This window comes from Rhodnius prolixus, unplaced genomic scaffold (genome assembly GCF_049639745.1).
Source record: "Rhodnius prolixus isolate KJV_2025 unplaced genomic scaffold, Rpr scaffold_1, whole genome shotgun sequence".
Lineage (NCBI taxonomy): Eukaryota > Metazoa > Arthropoda > Insecta > Hemiptera > Reduviidae > Rhodnius > Rhodnius prolixus.
The window spans coordinates 60,617,954-60,640,844 of record NW_027411581.1 but is presented as its reverse complement, the minus strand read 5'-3'; the positions used below and the strand labels follow the sequence as shown (position 1 = coordinate 60,640,844).

General features: G+C 29.1%; 3 protein-coding genes across 9 annotated transcripts in view; all 3 read right to left on the bottom strand.

Moving 5' to 3' along the window:
* The window catches only part of LOC141451007 (longitudinals lacking protein, isoforms A/B/D/L-like), a 44,090-nt gene extending 37,138 nt beyond the window's left edge, over positions 1 to 6,952 (bottom strand). For 2 of the 3 annotated variants that reach the window (XM_074122011.1, XM_074122001.1), the window contains exons 1-6: positions 6,731 to 6,952; positions 6,544 to 6,647; positions 5,624 to 6,035; positions 2,697 to 4,878; positions 1,384 to 2,602; positions 80 to 1,245 (exon numbers count right to left, since the gene is read on the bottom strand). Coding sequence is in view for 1 of the 3 variants with exons in the window: in XM_074122021.1 (XP_073978122.1) it covers positions 2,000 to 2,022; positions 2,471 to 2,602; positions 5,985 to 6,003 (174 nt within the window). In the remaining 2 variants the exon portion in view is untranslated. The remainder of the gene's footprint in view (positions 1 to 79; positions 1,246 to 1,383; positions 2,603 to 2,696; positions 4,879 to 5,623; positions 6,036 to 6,543; positions 6,648 to 6,730) is intronic. The other variant, XM_074122021.1, reaches the window with a different exon arrangement.
* Positions 6,953 to 10,062: 3,110 nt separating this feature from the next.
* Positions 10,063 to 21,588, bottom strand: LOC141450966 (zinc finger Y-chromosomal protein-like). 5 transcript variants are annotated; one of them, XM_074121939.1, is made up of 8 exons: positions 20,828 to 20,940; positions 20,145 to 20,658; positions 19,934 to 20,065; positions 19,603 to 19,791; positions 18,963 to 19,112; positions 18,626 to 18,880; positions 14,035 to 14,202; positions 10,063 to 10,543 (listed from the first exon to the last, which is right to left on the bottom strand). In XM_074121939.1, exons 6-8 carry the CDS (start codon positions 18,642 to 18,644, stop codon positions 10,302 to 10,304), a joined length of 429 nt encoding a protein of 142 aa, XP_073978040.1. In that variant the 5' UTR covers positions 18,645 to 18,880; positions 18,963 to 19,112; positions 19,603 to 19,791; positions 19,934 to 20,065; positions 20,145 to 20,658; positions 20,828 to 20,940; the 3' UTR covers positions 10,063 to 10,301. The 5 variants fall into 5 exon arrangements, 4 of the variants coding, with proteins under 4 accessions (XP_073978040.1, XP_073978033.1, XP_073978023.1 ...); XM_074121949.1 differs by lacking the exon at positions 10,063 to 10,543 and adding exons at positions 10,550 to 11,752; positions 13,022 to 13,179 and having other exon boundaries at positions 19,934 to 20,658; positions 20,828 to 21,369; XM_074121932.1 differs by lacking the exon at positions 20,828 to 20,940 and adding an exon at positions 21,570 to 21,588 and having other exon boundaries at positions 19,934 to 20,658.
* Positions 18,681 to 20,220, bottom strand: LOC141448758 (longitudinals lacking protein, isoforms N/O/W/X/Y-like). The gene is made up of 3 exons (XM_074117353.1): positions 20,145 to 20,220; positions 19,603 to 19,791; positions 18,681 to 18,880 (listed from the first exon to the last, which is right to left on the bottom strand). Exons 1-3 carry the CDS (start codon positions 20,218 to 20,220, stop codon positions 18,681 to 18,683), a joined length of 465 nt encoding a protein of 154 aa, XP_073973454.1.
* Positions 21,589 to 22,891: the final 1,303 nt, after the last annotated feature.

Genomic DNA, 22,891 nt, shown 5'->3' with positions numbered 1-22,891 from the left:
CAATCAGAACTACCTGAAAAATATTACATAATTAACATTATTAATTTTTAGAAAACTGAGAACATTTCCAAGGTGTTACCTTTTTGCTATTATAGCCTGAATCAGTCATAGTCACTGACTGGAATTACATTTGCCACCTTGAGGGTGTCTTTGACTGCAAAAGCACATTGCAAAAAGTCTGTGATACGAACGCTCTTACATTACTTAACTACTTTTCTATCGCAAACGTCAATTTTTTCTTCAAACCATAACCTCAAATAAACATGAAAGAGATGAGGTGTTGATGATATTTTCACAGGTATAAATAATAATATTAGGAGTAAGTTACAAACAATCAGAAAAAATCCTTTTAACACTTATCCTCAATTTTTCTGGGAGAAAGAAAATCGTATGAAGGAAAAAGTTTTGGTGTTAGAGGACTTACTTTATAAAGTATTCTTACGCTCACATTTAATTTTTTCTCATTTTCTTTAATTAAAACCGTCCGGTAGAACAGTTGTACAAAGGGTAAAATATAAATTTTACTCAATAACCTTGAAAGGGTATTTTAAAAAATCATATTTATTTTTTTAGATAAAAGATATCTAAAAGTTAGAGTGATTATTCAAACACCACATACTTAATATAATAAAAAATCTTTTTAAAATTTAGATTCAGCTAGATTAAGATGCTTGTGCTTGTGGACAAAGTGACTATTTAAATTGCTTTTCTGTTTCACTTTATAAGGGTTTTTGGAACCCTTTAACATAGGCTCATAGTCACATTCAAATTCTGATGATTATATAGATTCCCTTAGTAAAATCAATGAGATATTTTATTTTAATTACATAAATCCATCCAGGAATGGACGAAATGAGAATAAAGTTACACGATTAATAACTCATAAATCGCCGCTAAACTTGACTAAAACCTTAAGGAAAAGTAGTTTAAACTAATATTAAGGGAAAACTTGAGATATATTTATACAAAAATTTTGGGACTAAAATACATTAGTGATTTTTACTTACAAAAATATACTACATATACTTCAGAATCCAAAATAGTAAATATTCATAATTTACATTCCACTATACGTATTAAAGTGCTTCAGCATCATATGACTTTTTAAAGCAACTTTCTGTTTAGCTCTATAAGGACATTTAGTGCATACAAACATTGGCTCCTTGCCACACTCATACTTGCGATGATTATATAGATTCCGTTTGTGTTTATATGATTTTCCACAGGTACAAGTAAATCGCTGATCTGAAACACAGATTGCAAAAAGAAATTATTATTTGCCATTTTAAAAACCTAAACACAAAAATAAATTTGTTTTATACATTTTAGAATTATTTGACCTTAAATATAAAAAACTTTTAATGTCATAAATAAATTCATTACCTGAAATTGAGGTCTTCATTTTGTAACTGTTTCAAGTTATTGCGTCAAATTCTAGTTCCTTAAACATTTTCATCAAGCAAATACAGTTGAGGTTTAAAAGTTAGAGTACAACCCGCTCATGCATTATAATGTCGACAATGATTTCAGCGAAACTAGGTTCGAAGACCGAAAAAGTTCAAAACCTCAGACCGTAAGATAAAAAAAAAACGAACCTGCTGAAGATTATTACATAAAACTATTATTTTTTTCTCTGCCCAAAAAAGGAATTTCTCAATTCTCATTTACTTCCACAGAAATTAATTGCTAATTTAATGTTTCTATGGCACAACGGGCTATACAAAAGTTTAAAATAAGAAATGATGTATTCAATTAGAAAATGTGTACCTATTTATTTAAATCAAATGTTTAAAGTAAATACAGTTGTTATCAGTTTTTCAGCTTTCAAATAATCATGAAAAACTTATTTAAAAAGAACTGCTCTTTTTATTTCCAGCTATTTCGAAAAAAGGATCGTTGTTGTTGTTGGTACCCAAAATTTTAATAAGAAAAGCAACAATTTGCTTAAGAGAAAACGAATGTTTTTCCATAGAAAATTTCCTCGTAAAAGTAGGTGTGATTATTCTATCAATGTATCATTTGCTTAAAAACAAAACAAAGAAATAATTATAAACCTTATAAAAAAGTAGGAACATTTAAAATTTAAATTTCGCAAGGTTTATAATGTTTTAAAGCAATAGTTATTTATTTAACAAGTGCGGAAAGTAGTATTTTCCTCACGCGAGGCAGGGTTTGCACGCACGTGCGAGCGAAGCGAGGCGAGTGCAAGTGCAAATTGCCAAGTGTGAGGAAAATACTTTACACTCGAGTTAAATATTATATTTTTTCTGCAACCATTAGGGTTATTAACTGAAAAAAAAATAAAACTAAACAGGAATCACTAGAATCCATTTTAAATTTCTATAAGAAAAGTGACACTAATGGGAATTTTTCCCCACTAGTGAGGGAAGTTGGGCATTACACAGCTGATTTTAATTGGGTAATGAGAACATTCCTACATGGTTGCAGAAAAAATGATTTTTCAAAGTACCTTTTAGTTTGGCTCTATAGGAACATTTAGAGCATTTAAACATTGGTTCCCTGTTACATTCAAATTTTCGATGATTATAAAGACTCGGTCTATGTTTGTAAGACTTTCCACAAGAACATCTAAATCTGTGATCTGAAACAAAGAATGTAAAACACAAATTATTATGTAACACGTTAAAAAAAAAAATAAAAACAATAATAATATACAAAATTAAAAATATACCTACTAGGTATAAGCATTACAAAAAATCACCGAATTTTTCAATACTGAATCGTCATTGACAAAATTTTAAAAAAAGTTTGCTGTCGCATTTTTTGAATAAGTGCTGTCTTCATTGTCGAATTGTACTAGTTGACTATGACAACAGAAACGGATGGATGACTTCAAAATAATACCAGAGAACGGTAAAAATGAATACCAAATGTCTGATCCTTCCTTGACTTACTATTTACTACTATTTTTTGAAACAGTCTGCTTCTACCACGATCTGCAATGAATACTGCCAGGAAATTTCATACTTCAAAAGCTTCAATTTATTTTTTAAACTTTATTTTTTATACCATTTGCTATAAATATATATATGGATTTGTTTGTTTAATAGGACGTATTTTAAATGTAAATTTATTCAAAAACGACATGAAAATTAACAACTTTTTCACAAAACTTATGAGAGTAGTGTAACTGATAAAATCTACAAAAAATAGAATGAAATGACTAATATATGATACAAAAGTGTCCTTGAATGTACAATTAATACTTTTTACTTTTTCAAAAAAGAAAATAGGAACTGTTATGAGAAACTCATTAACATTTCATTAGGATTAAATTGTTAAAGAGAGTGATATGACTGTTCAAATTGCTTTTCTATTCAACTCTACAAGGACATTCAGGTGAATTCAATCATTTGGTTGCTCACCACAATCAAATTTCCGAATATTATAAAGATTTCGTTAATTTTTTTATATGATTTTCAGCAAGAGGTCAAATTTAAAAAAAAAATAAATAAAACGAAGTAATTTTGATCAGGTGTTTAGGCCTCTTGAAATTATTATAATGAAGTTGGAGTGGAATTACAACTTGTATTCACAAAGTAAAAATAAACCTTTCTAAGAACACCTTTGAACTACTGTTATTGCTATTCTATTCAGCTGAGTAAAGATATGTTTAGGTTTAGGCCAATATTTCGTGAAATATATTCACTTATTCTAGCTATCAAATGTAAATTTTATTTATTGAATCTTCCTAAAACAAAACCCTCAAAAAAAAGCAAAACATATTATGACAAAAAACAAATTAACGGCACGTTATGTAATTTGTGCCTAAATCTGCAAACCATATTAATTTTTTACATTCTGTCTAATATGACTGCAATTATTTTTTTTTTTAAATTAAAATAAAATTCCACATATTTCATTACAATTTTTATATTCAAATTAAATTTTTTAATGCTTATAACTTTTTTAGTTATTATTTACTAGAATTACAACATTCATCCAGTTTTAATATTAACGTTTTATTAAAAATAAATAAATAATCTATAACTATTTTAATAAAACCAAAAAAATGAATTTTCATTGCCGAGTAAAAAATTAACATTTTTTTTCAACAAGACAGGCTATGAATCCACAAGTAATTAAACAATAATGGGGTTCTACTGTTATAGAAAAAAATATTTCTTTGCGAAATTAACGTATTATCATTCGCTTGGTTTTATAAAGACTACGGCCAATAGATGAGTTCTTTTCCTCCCACATTTAATATAAGTATTTCTAAAGGATGTAGGGCTGTTGTTTTTCTTATTATTTTTTTTTTAAACACGGATTTATGTATACAAAAATTAACTTTTGAAGAATCCAAATATCTATAAAAAAAATAAAACATTTATGATGAGATAATATAGATTTTGATTTTAGTGCACTCTAAACAATTAAGCGCCTCACTCGCCCTGCTCCTCAAATCTTTTGTATTGATTTTAGTTTTAACTTTCATGGACTTTTTTCCTATTTTGTTCTCTATCTACTGAAATGTATTAATTTTTTATCTTTAACACCATTCAACAGCTTCCATTCTTAGAATGCCCCTCATACTAAATAAATTAAATTAACATTTAAAAAATCTAATAAAACCATTTTTTTTTTTCCTTCCTACTGAAATTATTCTTCTTTACAAATTTTTTTATTTCATTTAATGCAACTCTCAGTAAACTTTCTTATTTTGGACTCAATTTTAAATTTGGACATTTAAATGTTTCAGAATTATATGATTACTAAGAGTGAGTTTACGTTTAGCTTTATAAACACACAGAGGGCATTGGAAGGTTGGCTCCTTGCCACATTCAAATCTACGATGATTATAAAGATTCGGTTTGTGCTTATAGGATTTGCCACATGAACAGGTAAATCTTCCTTCTGAAACAAACATTAAAACAACGGCAATGTTCATTACTATTCGTACATTCAAGACAAAATGTAAAGAACTTATTAAATAAATTGTGCAGTTTCAAGTCCAACAAATATAATTTGATGACTGATAAAGATAAACTGATGACTTTAACATATTAATTATTAGATGGATAGATAAATTGCTTTATTCAGACAGAAATAACATATGTACAATTATTTTACAAATAAACTGAATTTTACATAAATAAAAAAGAAAATCAAATTCTGTTTACTAACAGCAAAGCAAATGTTGACATGGTAAAATACCGTCTGCCAGGAGTTCAAATATAGAAAATCGTAAAATGACGGAACCTCGCATTTATTTAGTTCCTAATTAATTATTAAATTACATAATTTTACATATTAATAATTGAATTCTTTTAATAAAAGATCCCAATATTGCCACGTCTCATTTACATAATAATACAATAGCTTCCAGTTTTCCCTTTGAGGAGTTCTACTAGCTGTTCAGTTGCTAAGGTTTTTTTTCTTTAAGTATTTGACCCTATAAGATGGTACACATTGCTAGGAACTGTCCTTCATCCTCTTCTTGTTCTAGATTACTCAGTGAACACAGTTGTATTCTGTTCTGAATGTACCTTTTACAATTAAGAATTAGGAGATCACCTCTACACTTCATTATACTTTGAATGTATTTTTGATCCATATTATCATTAACTTAGTTAACATCTTTAGATTATACATTACACACCCCATGGAATAATACCTCTTTGGCGGCCATCTCTTAACATTCCTCTATAAACCTTTGTCCATTACAGACCCTATCTCTTCTAAATCCCGTTTGACTTTCATTTATCTTCTTTTAATCCTCCAGTCAGGCGACCAATCTTTCTGCAAGGAGCACAGCTTATATTATCGAGCTAGAGTCCATAAATGTTATTCCTCTGTAATTCTCTACTTCGTTTGAGTCACCTTTTTTTTAAAGAGAGTACACTATTGATTTTGCCAAAAATGACGGAATATAGGAATATATTGAAAATTATTGATTACTTATTTTCTCAAAATTTAAATAAGTGACTTAATTGGTAGGGCCATAATAAGTGAGAGCTTACCCACTTCGGCCGAACACATCAGTAGCTGGATGTTCAAACAGAATGTGCGACCTAAAAAGTATTCAAATGACGGTCTATAAAAGCCATTAACTTCAGAAATAAAACAAATACATATATATTTAGACAAACATATTGGTCTAAATTAGTGAATTCCGCTAGAGTTAGTATCATGTGAACCAGAATATGACTTTAATAACGAAATAGCCTTTTAGCTTAGCTTTATAACTAAAATTGGAGCATTTTAACATTTGTTGCTTGCAACATTTAAATTTAAGATATCTACTGAGATTAGCTAAGTATCTTTAAGATTTCCCACACGTGCAAAGATATCGTTGACCTTAAATTTTAAAGTAAATTAATTGGCAAAGTACTTAATTGGTAAAAATAAAAAAAAAAAAAGGCTGTTAGCTTCAAATTACCTTGTACTACAATATTCGATAGCGAATCGAATGTAAAACGCAGGAAATAGTATTTATTATTTGTTGATATTATTGAAAAGCAATTGAAATTACTACTATTCAAGAACCAGTGTTTCAAAACATTCAATCTGAACACTTACATTAATATAATTTGGTTCAGCAAGTGTTGAGTAGTAGAGAATCAAAGTAAAGAAAATGTTGGCCAAGTTGAACTGACTTCCCGCCTTTTTTCACATATGTTTCACTAAATAATAAAAAAAACATACATCATCATCTATAATTAAAAAAACTAAAAAGTGTATTTTTCACAGCTAAATAATGACTAACATTTTTTCCATAAGTCAGGCCATGAATCATTATTAGGAAACAAATCTGAGTCCAAATAGTGTTTTACTCCGATATGAGAAATTAATGTACTCTTCCGCTTGGCTTTATAAGGACATCGTGGACATTTAAAGTTGGGTTCTTTTCCACATTCAAATCTGCGATGATTGTAAAGACCAGCTTTCTGTTTGTAGGTCTTTCCACAAGAACAAGAGTATCGTACATCTGCAAGGAAAATACTATTAATGTGATATGATGCAATGAAATCAGTAACACGGAGATTTCACTTTATATAATGATAAAATCAATTAACTAAATACTTTTTCTAAGGAAAAAATATTTTACAATCTCATTTTTCTCTGTCACTAATCTCATGTGCACGTTTTATTGAGGACAACTTCACAACTCAACGATAGTTCTCAATTAAATATTGACATTGAATGGCTGAGTATCCTAATATTACCATATAAATATATACATAATTTTTTTTAAAAATAGAAACAACAACAGCAGACCGACCTTATCGTCGGCTAAACATAAAATTTATTCACTACTAAATACATTTACTTACTTGAAAAGTGAAGAAAGATTATTTAGAAATAAAAAGGTATTTGTTTCAAAAACGTTCATCTCCAGTCAATTTTTGTAGTAATTTCACGCACAATTTCTTGTAATAGTTCATGAATGTAGTCGTGATAAATACCAGAAAGGAAATCTATTTTGTAACTTGTCTATTTAATAAAAATAAAACAATTAAGAAAAAACATTAATTTATATTTGTTGGAATTATCAATCACAGTAGGTATAGAATTATTTTGGATAATTAATGAAATAAAAGTCTCGACTAGACTGATCATTTCAGTCAGTTTGTTTCTCATTTATTGCTTAGACATTATTATAATAATTATGGGTTAGAAGTATATAGCTTAAGCTTATCTTTTTTTATTTAATTTAAGGTGCATCAACATCTGAAGAAGTTAATTAGATCCAGAACATATCAGTGCACTGACCGCAGTCGGATGGTGAAATTTAAAGGTCTACTGCGAAGAAAAAATCTAAGAGCGGAGAGTTGGAATGAACTAGGTTCACCGGACCTCTGAGGAAATCCATTCCTTTTCTCCTTACTTATAGTAATTTATAATAAATTGTAATATTTACATTATCCCTCTTTCTTATAATTACTAGAGGAAAGCTGCAAACTTTAAACTTTAATTGTTTCATGTAGTAAGCACCTTCTAAGCTTTTAGGCGTAGCAGTAAGTTTTATGTGCTTTTCTAAAAAGTAGTGTTTATAATAAAGAAAACTTGTGAACTAATACCAAAATTTATTTAAAATCAAAATATATAAATGGAGTCGTTAACAAGTAAATAAAAGAATACACTAAAATAAATTAAGGAATACTCTTATTTACTACGTAAATAATGTTTGCACCCGATATGGGTTTTCATATTAGATTTTCTTTTAGCCTTGTAAGGACATAAGGGGCATTTAAACTTGGGCTCCTGACCGCATTCATATTTTAAATGTTTCATTAAGTCAGATTTGTTTTTATAAGATCTTCCACAGTTGCAATTGTAACGCTGACCTGAAAATAAAAGTTCTAATTAAAGAATGAAAATAACTACATTACCAGCTTCTTTTCATTCTACAAAATCTATAAACACAAATATAATAAATCTATAATGAAATATTTAACAAAGAAAGTAAAAATTCGCCAAGCTCAATCGTTAGTTTTTCGATTGATACAATAACAGAAAAGACTGAAAAACTTTATTTATACCTCAAAGTGTTGCACGAAATTTTATCAACAATTGCCATAAGTTGAAATAATTTATTAAAATTTGGTGGTAAACAGTTCTTAACATAAGAACTGCGAGCATTCAGCGTAGTTTTAAATAACTGGTATTAAGGTATAACTACTCAAAAATAGTGTTTTCTTCTTACACAAAATTTTATAAAACTATAAATGTTAAACGACATTTTGCTTTTAGAATGATGGCCCACACTTTGTTAATAATTTTTTAACAGTTAAGCGAGCAATAAAATTCGAAAACTGGTATAATAAAGAATATTTAAAATTACGTTTAAAAATCTTACAAATGTTTCAAGGCCTTGTTTGATTTCGAACTCGTTTATTATTAATTTTAATCTTATGTAATTATAATATGGCCATCAAGGATTCGGCCCTTTACCTTTGTGAATAGTTCTTGAAGGTGTATTCATTCTTAAATGATTAAATGACAAACACACGAATATCTTGTACTTGGAGTCAAGGATTAAAAAATGATGTTGGTTAATAAGAGTTCTTCTGCAACAGTATTATCTCCAAAAATAATTATTGTGTTTAAATAATTAAAAGAATAACTGATTTCCCGTCATATGTTTAGAAGCTAAATGAGAATTCAATGATTTCTTCAATTTAGCCATATATGGACAGAATGGGCATTGAAATGTAGGCTGTTTGCCGCATTCATATTTTCTGTGCGAATAAAGATTCGCCTTGTGTTTATAAGATTTTCCGCATGGACAATTAAACCTCCCATCTGAAAGCAAAAATAAAATTTTATTACCAAGCAATACTGTTCCTGCAAACAAAACTATTTTGGACAGAAACCACAATGATCACTGAAGAAAATGAGATGGCCTTTCTCTAGAAACGAATAAAATAAAAATTATCATAGCTTTCATCTGATTTCTTCTGTGAAAAACCAAAAATGTTCCCAAACTTGAGCGAATCTAAGAATAGCTCACTAAAGAATATGAGCCAATTCTTGCAAGAAATTGGAAATCCAGTGTGCATATTATATTTCTAAGGAGAAATTGAAAAAACTTACCATAGAGAAAATATGTAGTAAAGTACACTTTAATGACTTACTTTTAGTGAAATCTTCTGCTGTATCTCGCGATGCGAATCTGTAAATTGAATGGTATCTGCGATTTTTTGTTTTTTTGAAGTATACAACTACATATTTTTCGTTTTAGAATAAAATAGATCTAAATAATTTTGGAAAAAATGTCTCTCTAGATAAAATTAATAGTGAAAATATACTATAAATACACTAATAACCATGTACACAGATAGAGAAAAAAATGAAATGATATGCAATCACCAAAACGAATATTTTCAAAATTTTATTACAAAAAATAGAAACAACGTACCAGTCAATAAAAAGGAGATATTAATAAATATGTTTACAAAATTTATACAAATTAAATGAGAAGCATTTCAATAAGTCTTCTAAATTTGTTGATATCATTTGATATTATTTATTATTTTATTTTTTTTATTTAAGGCGCTTCAACATAGGTTATTGGCGCCCGGAGCTTTTTTTCAGTGCACTGCCGGTTTCCGGACAGTGTTCTCTCGATACAAACAACACTGCCCATCACTGGACCCTGAGCTGTAAGAAACTCCTAGGAGGAGAATATCTAAGGGCCAGCAGCTGGATTCGAACCTGGGCACTCCGCGTAGGAATCCAATTCGCTAACCATCATAGCTAATTCCTTTTCTATTTGATATTACTTGTATTTAATCAGGAATAAGAAATTCTCTCGCTGTCAACAAAACATTATTCTAATTAAACTGAAGTATGTGTCGATTATAATGATAAGATGCTGGTGTCGATGATGGAGATAACGGAATTTTCACGTGTTTACGAGAAATATGAGATTTGACAGCTCCTTTTCGCTTTCCCCTATACGAACAGTAAGGACACTGGAATTGTGGCTCTTTGCCGCATTCATATTTCACGTGTTTGTTTAGGCTAAATTTGTGTTTGTAAGATTTTCCACAATGGCACAAATATCGTCCACTATCTGAAAAAAGAAAAGGAAAAGAAAATTTAGAAACTAAGTTACACAATTAAGAAAGGTGGCATAATTAACTGGAAAAAAAAAAACTGTAATTTTGTACAGTCTCAACATTGGCAAAGATGGAAGAATGAACAATGCCAATTTCAGTCTGAAATTAGAATTGTTCTTGCTTCCTTCTGGATTAATGAATCAGTTACCAAAAACAGTGAACAATTGACAAAGATCTTAGCCCTGCAGCCAAAAGACATAAAACCAAAAACTCTATGCAGTTCTATACATATATATTTATTTTTCAAGTACAGTTCAGCATAAAAATTTTATATTGTATATACTTTTATAAATGTAGGTAATGACTCTAGGTCGGCTTTTTGGGCAACCAATAGTAAAATATAATCTAATTAACAGGAAGGTCACAGACAAGTGTTTAAAACGATCTTCAATTCTGTAATGAACTTTAACGTGGATCCATAATACAAAACGACTTTCTATCTTTGTTCGGTGAAATTGTCCGAACTATAATTAGAAGATCGGACTTTTGACTAACTTTTTTTTTAAAAAAAAGTTGACACAAAAGCCGCAATTATTATAAAATAACAATTATACTAAAAATGAATATAAGTACAATATTTCGCTATTAATCACACTTGTTCTAAACTCGCAATCCTTGAAATAAATAAGTATCTTAAACACTAAAAAAAAACGTTAATTGTAAAGATTATTACGTGAAACATGGGGCTTGACTGAAATTTTTACAAAGATCGCTTACTTTCTTTTAAAGCAACTAAAGAAAATATAATAAATTTGGGAAGGTCGACTTTTTTTTTCTTATATAATAAATATAATCTACAAATTGCACTATGAGAAGAATTTTTAATACGTTCTGAAAAATAAAATTTATAAATTTGGATAAACAATATTTTGAAAATTGGCGATTTGTTTAATTTACAAGTAAAAGATGCTTCTTTAAAAAATAATGGTCAGAATACTTTGTCAACTATTTTTTCTTTTTATTATTAGCAACAATTGGCGGAGGTGAATTCATTAAATGTTTTAGTCCTATATGAGATTTCAGATTTCCTTTGTAATTGGCTTTAAACGGACAATGAGGACATTGAAATTGAGGTTCTTTTCCACATTCATGTTTTTGATGCAATGTCAAGCTTCCACGGTGTTTGTAACTTTTTCCACATCTGGAGCAAGGGTGACGTTTATCTGGAAAATACAAAAAAAAAAGAACAAAAAAGGTTTGTAATTAGAAACATTTTTTTTAAATTATAAATGTTTGTCATTAAATCCTCTTTAAGTATGCATCTTAGTCTGCATATTTGATATGTACATATAATGCTTTCCTTTTTAATATCAACAGATCAAGACCATTCGCGGAGTTTTTTAAAGTTCATTGCCCATTTGAGGAAAGTGTTCTCGTTTCAGACAATACTGGCCATCACTGGACAGTAAGCTGCATGAAGTTTCGAGAAAATGAAAATGTAAGAGTCATCAGCTGGATACGAACCCGGGGAAAAAGGAAGAATTATAAGTTTGGAGAAGAGAAACTGTATTGTTCAGAAAACAAGATACTTAAGTTAGTTGTTAGGAGTAAGTTCATTTATTTTTTTTTATTTAAGACACGTCAATTTCACCGTCCAGGCACCGAGAGTCTTCTTTGATGCACAGTTGTACTCTGGACAGTGTTTTCTCAGTCACATACACCACTGTCACTCACCGGAGAGTGGAAAAATTTAAGATGCGGTATCTGGCATTTGAATACAGAGGGAATCTTGTGCGCTAACCACTTGAGTTGATTCCTTCCCGAGTATTATTGTTATTGAAACTTGAGTTTGGTTCTAAAAAAAATCACGCTAACATAATTATTAAATCAAAAGATTAAAAAATTATTAAAAATATGCAGACTAGGTGCATTTTTGTCGAGAATGCAGATGATCCGAATGTTAATTTGAATAATAACTTCAATAAGTGATCTTTAACTAATACTTATCTATCATTTGGATAAAAAATTATAAGTTTTAGAGATAATATAGCAACTGATCCCACCACCTATACTCTTGTCTAAGAAACGTGCTTACCTTTTTACGTGTATTATTCCATTTAGATACAATTTGTAAGATTTGGTAGAACATCTACAATCTCAGATTTTATCGGGATTTACATAATCATATTTATGGCATTTTAATGAAAAAAGTCACTAACAAGAGTAATTTTATTTAATGAATTTTATATTATTAATTAATTAATTCGTAAAGTATTACTTTAAAATGTTTTAACAGTATTTAATAACAACAATAAATAACATTCAGCTAAATAAAAAACTCTAAAACTCTAAAAGAACAAAATGTTCAAACATCAATAATCAAAAAGTAATGATTTTACGTTTTATATTAAAATACCGCAAAAAAATGAAATTTGATTTAAAATAAAAACTACATAAACTAAAAGTTATGTATATTTCAAATGTTTAAATACTATATGCGATTTGAGGGAACTCTTATGTCTGGACCTGTGCGGACAATGTGGACACTGGAATCGTGGTTCTTGGCAGCATTCATATTTTTTATGCGTCGTTAGATTACGTTTATATTTATATGTTTTTAAACAAACATCACATTTGAAACTGGAACCACCTGTAACAAAACAAATAAAATAGTTGGAAACGAGTATGTTTGGGAACCCATACTGGTATACTAGTTCTTATCTAATTTACTAAGTTCTTGCCTACTGCAAAATAATGATAGTACTTTTAAATACTTGCCTTATTTAACTGATGATTACTGCAGAAAATGTATTCTAGTTCGATTACATAAATCAAGCAAAATAATATCACAATAATTCACTATACTGTTCTACACATGATAACTAAAATATTCTTATTTTAAAAAAAAGATGCTACAAACTTAAGTGGTTGTGTTTTATTTGTCAGATGGAACTTATCAACGTAGGCTAATAAATGGCGAAAGGGGCACTTTGCAAGGGTTTCACCTGGCCTACTACTCGAAGGAATTGTCACAAAATGCGAAGACACTTTTATAAATTGAACATATTTTTTTCATACTACTTTTCACGTAATATCAGCATGGCAACCTTATAAACAGATATAAAAACCTTAAATCAAACATCTAGAAACAAAATGTGATGTTCACTAACAAAAATTCTTCGTTAAATTTGTTAAAGCGATAAAATTATTATATGTACTTATGTAGCGAATATGATGTAAAACCTAGACTATTGATTTTCGGAAAGATTGTTCTAAATTCTAGATAAATTTGGTACTTACTGGCTTTATATTATCAGAAAGAGCGAACTAAAAATTACTTCACAATGAAATAAGTGAAAGAACTTTTCTAGACTTTTTACTTTTTCATTTATAACTTTAATAAAAACAGATTTTATCAATACACATATAAATACTATTTATTGGTCACTATAATAATTCAATTTACACTTATATTCGATATATTGTTTCTCATATAATAACGCACCATGTTTTGTTTTTAAATGCGTTTTCAGACCACTCTTCTGTTTACATTTATAAGGACAAAAATGACAATAAAATTGTGGTTCTTTGCCACATTCGTATCTTCTATGATTGTATAAGCCAGCTCGATATTTGTAACTTTTTCCACACATTAGACATCCAAACTTTTTCCCTGAAACAAATTTATAAAATCCACATTATAATTTCGGTATATATTTAAATTTATGGTTTTAAAAGGAACTAACAGAGTTAAAAGTTATTTTTTATTTATTATTTATGACTTTAAGAGCAGAAAAATTCAAAGTTCACTTTCGTGTAAACGATTACAATTTATATTCCTGAGAACTGAACTATGTTTTCTTATGGACGAAATTTAGTCAAAAATGTAAAACTACTATTATTTATTCTGAAATTAAATCGTATTACAATAATTCTTGAATTAAGAGAAACTTTTAATGGCTAGAACATAAATAATATCCAGAATTCTCATTGCAGTATAGATGCTAAAATTATATAAAATTAGATAACATGACTTGAATTTAAATAGAATGAGTTTACTTCAAAATTGGATTAAAGGTTATCAAGAAAAGTCTATTTTAAATTAGACTTTTATTGAATCTAATATTCAAAACGTAAATCTATGTAAATAAACTACGATAGGTAGATTGCACACCGTGCATCCCAATCAAGATGAATACCTCTTTCTTCTTATGCTCCCAGTAATTGTGCCCACTTTCCGTAGTGCAATTCAAGCTCTGAATTTATTAGAGAAAGGCAGACACATGGATGCATGCATTAATAAAGCGTGCAACACGTCACATCCAAATAAAATTCGTAACCGCTTAATCTACCACTAGGCGATAATGATTCAATACTTGTGCTAAGAAATCGTGAAAAAAAGTTATCAATCATTTGAAAATTCCAACACGGAATCAATCTGCTACAAACTGGGTCACAGCAACGCGAATTTTTAGGAACGCTAACTATTGTCGGTAATCGAGTAAAATATTAATAGATTTCGAACATCACAAATTGAAATTAAATTTCTGTCAATTGTAGAGCTATGTATTGTCTATAATTGAGTAAAATCTTAATAGATTTCAAACTCACAAACTGAGATATTTGAACTCAAACATTTGTAAGATGTAACATCCGCCAAACTTCAACACCCTATATCTCCTAAACTACTGCATTTCAAATGATTAAATTTCTGCCAATTGTAGAGCTAAGTATTGTCTATAATTGAGTAAAATCTTAATAGATTTCAAACATCACAAACTGAGATATTTGAACTCAAAGTTTTGTAAGATGTAACATCCGCCAAACTTCAACACCCTATATCTCCTAAACTAGTGCATTTCAAACGATTAAATTTCTGGCAATTGTAGAGCTAGGTATTGTCTATAATTGAGTAAAATCTTAATAGATTTCAAACTCACAAACTGAGATATTTGAACTCAAACATTTGTAAGATGTAACATCCGCCAAACTTCAACACCCTATATCTCCTAAACTACTGCATTTCAAATGATTAAATTTCTGCCAATTGTAGAGCTAAGTATTGTCTATAATTGAGTAAAATCTTAATAGATTTCAAACATCACAAACTGAGATATTTGAACTCAAAGTTTTGTAAGATGTAACATCCGCCAAACTTCAACACCCTATATCTCCTAAACTAGTGCATTTCAAACGATTAAATTTCTGCCAATTGTAGAGCTAAGTATTGTCTATAATTGAGTAAAATCTTAATAGATTTCAAACATCACAAACTGAGATATTTGAACTCAAAGTTTTGTAAGATGTAACATCCGCCAAACTTCAACACCCTATATCTCCTAAACTACTGCATTTCAAATGATTAAATTTCTGCCAATTGTAGAGCTAAGTATTGTCTATAATTGAGTAAAATCTTTTCAAACATCACAAACTGGGATATTTGAACTCAAAGTTTTGTAAGATGTAACATCCGCCAAACTTCAACACCCTATATCTCCTAAACTACTGCATTTCAAATGATTAAATTTCTGCCAATTGTAGAGTTAAGTATTGTCTATAATTGAGTAAAATCTTAATAGATTTCAAACATCACAAACTGAGATATTTGAACTCAAAGTTTTGTAAGATGTAACATCCGCCAAACTTCAACACCCTATATCTCCTAAACTACTGCATTTCAAATGATAAAATTTCTGTCAATTGTAGAGCTAAGTATTGTCTACCACTGAGTAAAATCTTAATAGGTTTCGAACATCACAAACTGAGATATTTGAACTCAAAGTTTTGTAAGATGTAACATCCGCCAAACTTCAACACCCTATATCTCCTAAACTACTGCATTTCAAATGATTAAATTTCTGCCAATTGTAGAGCTAAGTATTGTCTATAATTGAGTAAAATCTTAATAGATTTCAAACATCACAAACTGGGATATTTGAACTCAAAGTTTTGTAAGATGTAACATCCGCCAAACTTCAACACCCTATATCTCCTAAACTACTGCATTTCAAATGATTAAATTTCTGCCAATTGTAGAGCTAAGTATTGTCTACCACTGAGTAAAATCTTAATAGGTTTCGAACATCACAAACTGAGATATTTGAACTCGAAAGTTTATTTATTTTATTTATATATACTTATATATATATATTATATATATATATATATATAATAGATTGATCCTAGAACGGATTTTTGAAGAAAATTGACTTACTTTGTCGTAAAGGAGTCAGTAATTGGATATTAGATTATGGAATATCATGCACAGAAAGCTCTAAAGCGATATGTTTTCACATTTTTGATCAAAACCATTAATTTTAGATTACTTTTTTTGACATTGAAACTGTGGTTCGTTCCCTCACATTCATATGTTTTATGCCTTTATAAATCCTGCCTTTATACTATAAATATGATTTATTACATATAAGTCAACACATTCTCTAAACGATCTTTTTTTGATTCTTTGTCTTAAATTTTAACAACAGTCAATCAGCACTAAGAATATCAATTAAATTTTAGTTAATATTTGTTACATAAATTATAATGATAATGAAAACACTTCAGAAGTTAACAACATACATACTATATTTATATATAGATTTATATGAATTGGTAACTTATGAACAAATGTACTTACCAAATAAATCGGAATCAGAAATAGTGTAAACACAAATAATCTTGCTTTTGTAAAACTAGTATTAAATATTTTGTGGCTGTAATTATCTTCTATAAAAACGTGATAATCCTTGAGGACTAAAAAAAAGCTGGATTAAAATACCCCAGCAATTAATTAAAAGATAACTATAACAGATAATAAAGTACTATTAACTTCTTTTTTAGCAAAGAAAGATCTTGTAACAAAGTTCAACTAAAAACTAAAAAATATTTTTTTAATGTGAGAAAAAAAACAATTAGATAAAGAAAAGAAGTACTCATTAAAATGTTAGAAATAGATTCTTACTTCTGAATTAGGAAAACCTAGAATAGATTTTTTACTTTCTTTTGCTAGTTAAGGCAAGCATTGTGATTATGCCAAATTTCCAAATTGGAATTTTCACCAGGAATATCCATTTTGACGACCATTTTCTCCAAAAGAAGTTTGTGAGTAAGACTATTAAACCTTTCATTATTATATTTTTATTATTCTTAAGTGGGTTTTGTTCTCAAACAAGTAGTAGTAGTATCCAGGTATTTAATCATATAAAATCTTCGGATAGTCTTAACTTTGTTCATTGATTACACTAACACTTCCTAATAATACATCTAATTGAATGTGGCCGATTAATTAAGCAAATTTTGATTTCAGCCCTCATAAATTGATGAAGCCACAACTGCTTCATCAAGGCGAATACTTCAGTAGAATCGCGTGCACGAGCAGTAATCAACTTTGGCAGCAGGATCTACTGTTTTTATAAATTAAGTAAAGTAATCGCCTATTTTTTCAGGCGAGACTTAACGTCCAACTACAATTTAGGTGTCGTGGACGGAGGCGACTAGCAAACATACTTTACAACAAACAATTTTTTCTAACAAATAAAAAGTAGTCATACGCTGGATTCGAACTAGAGAAATCCCACTTACAAAGCCACGCTCTTGATTACTAGACCAACATCCGCCCCACTTGTATAGATTAAATGTGTTGCGGTCTAGGGACGGAACTACAGCTGATACTTCTAGTGAGTCACTAAGGGTTACCTGATAAACCAAGTATTCTTAAATCAATGAGAAACTTTAACTATTCAAACAACCAAAAGCTTCATCATATAGCTCATCATAGAGACCTCCAATAATAGTTACAACAGGAGGGTCAAACATGCGAGCCATCGAAATATCTGTGTACAGTACGAACTTTATATGATACTCTGGAGCACCTAATGCCCTACCTGTTTAAACCATTCGCTAATCCGGAAGCAAAAAAGAAATGAATTGCTTCTGTGGTATTTCATTGCCTTCGCCATTTAGTTAGGCATAGGAGGACGAATGGCTGAAAGTCAATAATGTAGATCTGAAGAATTCACTAGCCATAAATAAGTAAATATCTAATAAAAATATTAAATTTTCATTTTTGATAAAACTAGATAAATAAAAAAACCAACCTATTTTTTCCAGTTCCATGATTTGTTTTCAGTGTAGCTAATATAAATTAAGGAGCTACACAATACCGCCATGTTTGATGCCGATATGAGTTTTTAGCGAGGTTCGATACCTTGTCCTGTGAGAACAATAGGGACACTGGAACTGTGGTTCCTTACCACATTCATACTTTTTATGTCTATTTAAATCTCCTTTATTAACATATGATTTACCGCAAACACCACAATAGTTTCTTGAAATTCTGTTCTCTTCTTCGCCTGTAATTTTAATAAGAATAATTATGAGTTAAGCGCATATGAAAGTTTAAATTTATGAAAAAATAACCATAAAAAAGTATACTGTTGAACAAAGCCATCAAAAAAAAATTATAAAATTTCCGTAGACCTCATTTTGTGAGGAAATACAAATTGTAGTAACATCTTCAGAACGTATTACGATCAAAATATTTCTAGCGAGGCAATCACATGAAAAAATCATATACATCATCAACTGAAAATACAAACAAATTTAGAATTATTAAATAGCAATTCTTGTAAGTACTATTTAATCTACAAACACATTATACTATGAGACAACATGCTGTAGAGTTATTCATTCATTAACTCATATTGTGTAACCCGATTAATGGTTTTATTTTTTATAAAATCCAGATTGGAAGGCAACAACTTCAAGTGTTGGTTACCAAGTCGATTATATCGAAAGTCTAGTGGAAAAACTGCAAAAAGGTAAATAAGAAAAACAATGTTTTATTAGAATTATTTTCAAAATTTACTGGGCTCTTCAATCACATTTCTAATACGTTTAAGTAAATATTCAACTTCAACATAATAATGATAACTAATAAAATCTGAAATGTATTAGAAACAGGTCTCTTCGTGGGGGATACAATAATTATTAGCAGAAAAACTGTGATTTTTCCATGTTAACAAAATTTTTGTTCGCGGAATTGTACAAAAAAAAAATTAAAGAACCCTCATACCGGCGTGCTTGATTCCGACATGAGTTCTAAGCGATCCCCTATGCTTTGTCTTGTAACAACAATATGGACATTGAAACTGTGGCTCCTTACCACATTCATATCTTTTATGCCTATTTAAGTTTTGCTTATTCGCGTATGATTTATTGCAAACACTGCAGGTGAATCTTAATGACACCGTTTCTTCGTCTCCTGAAATTTTGAAAATAAATATTTATCAATTATAGTTTGTTTTTTTTTCAATTTTATGTAGCATACTTTAAATTAATTTATAATTATTATAATAAAACACATTAATTTATACTAAGAATTTAAGAATTGATGTGATGCTTACTCTAACATTCATTAAGGATGAAGAAAACGAAAGCCAGTTTCGTACGAAGGTCGAGTAATATTTTGTTAAGTCAATTAATACCAAATTTAGTATGTTTCGTACAATTCATTAATTAAATAATTAAATACACAACTGTAATGAATATACAAGTAAACTTTTAATAAAAGTAAATAGAAAAATAAACAAATTTGTGTCCGTTAAAACAACTAACCTTGCCACTTTTTAATAGAATCAAATGCTTTACAAATTATACAATCTTTACAAATAACACATATAAAGGATGTCATTTTAAATTTTTAAATAATGGAAAAACCAACTAGATGAAATGGCAAATTTCTGGCAGCTAAACAGGAAAATATTACTATCAGCTCCACACATAAATATACGACTTTTATTCAAGAACAATATAAAAAAGAGAGTACAAGCTAGGAGTTAATTATCAACTCGAGAAACAATTTTATTCTTTTATCAGAATAATAGACACAGCTACAATTATCTTTGGCAACAGTCAAATTATTTAAAATCGGTAGCTATAAAAAGTTGTTTGTGCTTCAAAGCAATGTGCGTTTTTAATCTACATTTCCATTTTGATTTATGTTCACAATATGGACACTGGAAACGTCGAAGATCTTTTCCACATACATATCTAGTGTGATAAATTAGCTGATCACTCTCTCTGAAGCTTTTCTTGCAATTATTGCAAGAATAACTGCTAGTTATTTTATCTGAAAATTAAATTAGAATAATATTATAAAGAGGTTTAAAATAAATTATTTATTTATGTTTTACCAAATATGGGGTTTATAAAAGAAAATAAGGGCAAAAAAAAAATGAAATTTGGAGAGATATTTTGTCAATAAGTACTTGGAATTTTTGAATAAGGTTAGATCTTACTTTTTTACGATTGCGCGTTTTTCGAAATCGGTTTTCATAAGAGAAACCATTTGAATGTCAACGTTTTTATAAATTGGTACTTAAACACATTTGTAACGGGGCACTGGAACTAGTTGCTATGCTTATGGTTACAGCTGTGTATTTTATTTGGAAAAAAAGGATTTTATTTATTTTTGATTCATTCTGAGTTGGGACTTGCTGGAAGTAAGACAAGGACAAAACTGTTTGGAAAACCCTGTGTTATCTCTTGTTGACCTGCGAGTCTTCTCGTCTACGGCCCTGCCGTAATTGATGTTATTAAATAATTTATTAAAGCATTTATCCTGTGAATCTATTCTGCTTAATGGTAAGATTGGCTATCGTTACTTTAGCTTATGTCAAATAGTTTATTGGTCATATCTCTCTGTGAGTGTGTGTGCGTAAGTGTGTGTGAATGTGTGTGTGTGTGTGTGTGCGCATAGAATCATTGCTCAAGTAAGTGAGAATAAGGAAGAGTCAGCGGCTGGCCTACACATTTGAAATTGTTCCATAGAATGAAGAAATAAAATCAAAGAATGGACAAAAAAACTCATCTTCACTGGAGACTTAAGTAAAACTGAATTCATCTGTAATAGTTATAATGCATTATTATAAGCAGAATAAAATATAAACACGATAAGGGAAAAATTATGTTTTGTGTTGTAAAATTTTTAATTACCTAAATGGTGATGAGCAAACCTAAAATTATGTACTTCTAACTTACCTTCAATTAAATATTTTATTGCTGCATGATGAAGACTCATTTTTTTCTAAAAAAAAAAAAAATAATAATAAACTTGTCTTCCTGAATGAGGGGTAACAATGAATATTTAATATCCCACAACGAGTGGTTTAATTTATCAAGTTGTCCTTTAAAAAAATGGTGAAAGTCCCATCATCATTTAGAAAATGATAATCCATGGTAACAAATAGCTCTCTTAGAGAAAGAGGTTTAAAAGTTATTTTAAATGATTATTTTAGAAGAGGAGGTCTGCTTTAAAATGGTATTCATTTAACAATTAATTGTTTTCAAAATTTATTGATTAAAATTGATTTTGAATTTTTCATTTTTTTGTTGATTTATCTGACAAGTACTGAAATTCATATTTTTTTCCCATTATTCGTGCACATAACTTTACCACATTCATCAGACGCATGTACTGATAATAAAAAATGAAGAAAACAAATGAATGCTGTGAATTCGCATCTGAAAATCATTATTTTCAGTAATTACAGATAAAATTTCAAGTAAGTAATAATCTAAGTCCATTCGCACAGTTTTTTTTTTTTAAATATAGATATTTCAATTAAATCAAAAATTTACAATGTTTGAAAGCAAAAAAATAGTCTTTGTTTCAAAATTTCCACTTAATTTTTTTTTTATATATAATAATCACTTGTTTTATTTATTTATTTTAAATATTTTTTAAAAGGTAGATCAAGGTGTCGTAAGGTGATGTGCAACTTTAGAGAACTGCTTCTTGTAGCTTTATGAGGGCAATAGGGACATTGGAATTGCCTTTCAACGCCACATTCATATTTTTTATGACGATGTAAACTTCCTGCGTAGGTATAGGTTCTGCCACAATTATTACACAAATGTTGTTTACCTATAAATAAAAAGTACAAACAGTTAACTTCAAAAAAAATAAATAAATATAACTGAAAAGACAACAAAGATAAAATTATATAAAGTAGTACCTTCCATAGGACTGATAGATACTGGGGCGATGAGCGCTTAAAAAGATTTCTTGAAAAATAATTTTAGGGTATTATTGATTGACTTTATAACTTTACTACAATTTGTCTACTCATTTTATTGAAATATTAATAATCTGCATAAAATCATATTTTGTAAACTCTGTTGCCCAGTTTACATTCTTAAATAAGTATGTATCATTTTGTTAAAAAAGTTATTAAATGTGGAATGTGGTTAGGCCTGCTGCAGTGCTGAAAAATACCATTGATTGTGTCCGCCCCCAGGATACAATAAATGAGTGCTTCGACGGATAAAATCAACGAGCGAATGATTCAATTACAGCAGTT

Bases quoted from the DNA above. Each gene is read 5' to 3' on its own strand.
- LOC141450966 (XM_074121932.1), bottom strand. The intron at 10,544-14,034 runs GTGCGTTATTAT...TTCTTTTTTCAG, and splicing joins GCATTTAAAAACAAAACATG to ATAGTGGACGATATTTGTGC.
- LOC141448758 (XM_074117353.1), bottom strand. From the start codon at position 20,220: ATGACATCCTTTATATGTGTTATTTGTAAAGATTGTATAATTTGTAAA. The intron at 19,792-20,144 runs GTTAGTTGTTTT...TCAAAATTTCAG, and splicing joins TTCTATTAAAAAGTGGCAAG to GAGACGAAGAAACGGTGTCA. The intron at 18,881-19,602 runs GTATGAGGGTTC...TTAAAATTACAG, and splicing joins TGTCGGAATCAAGCACGCCG to GCGAAGAAGAGAACAGAATT.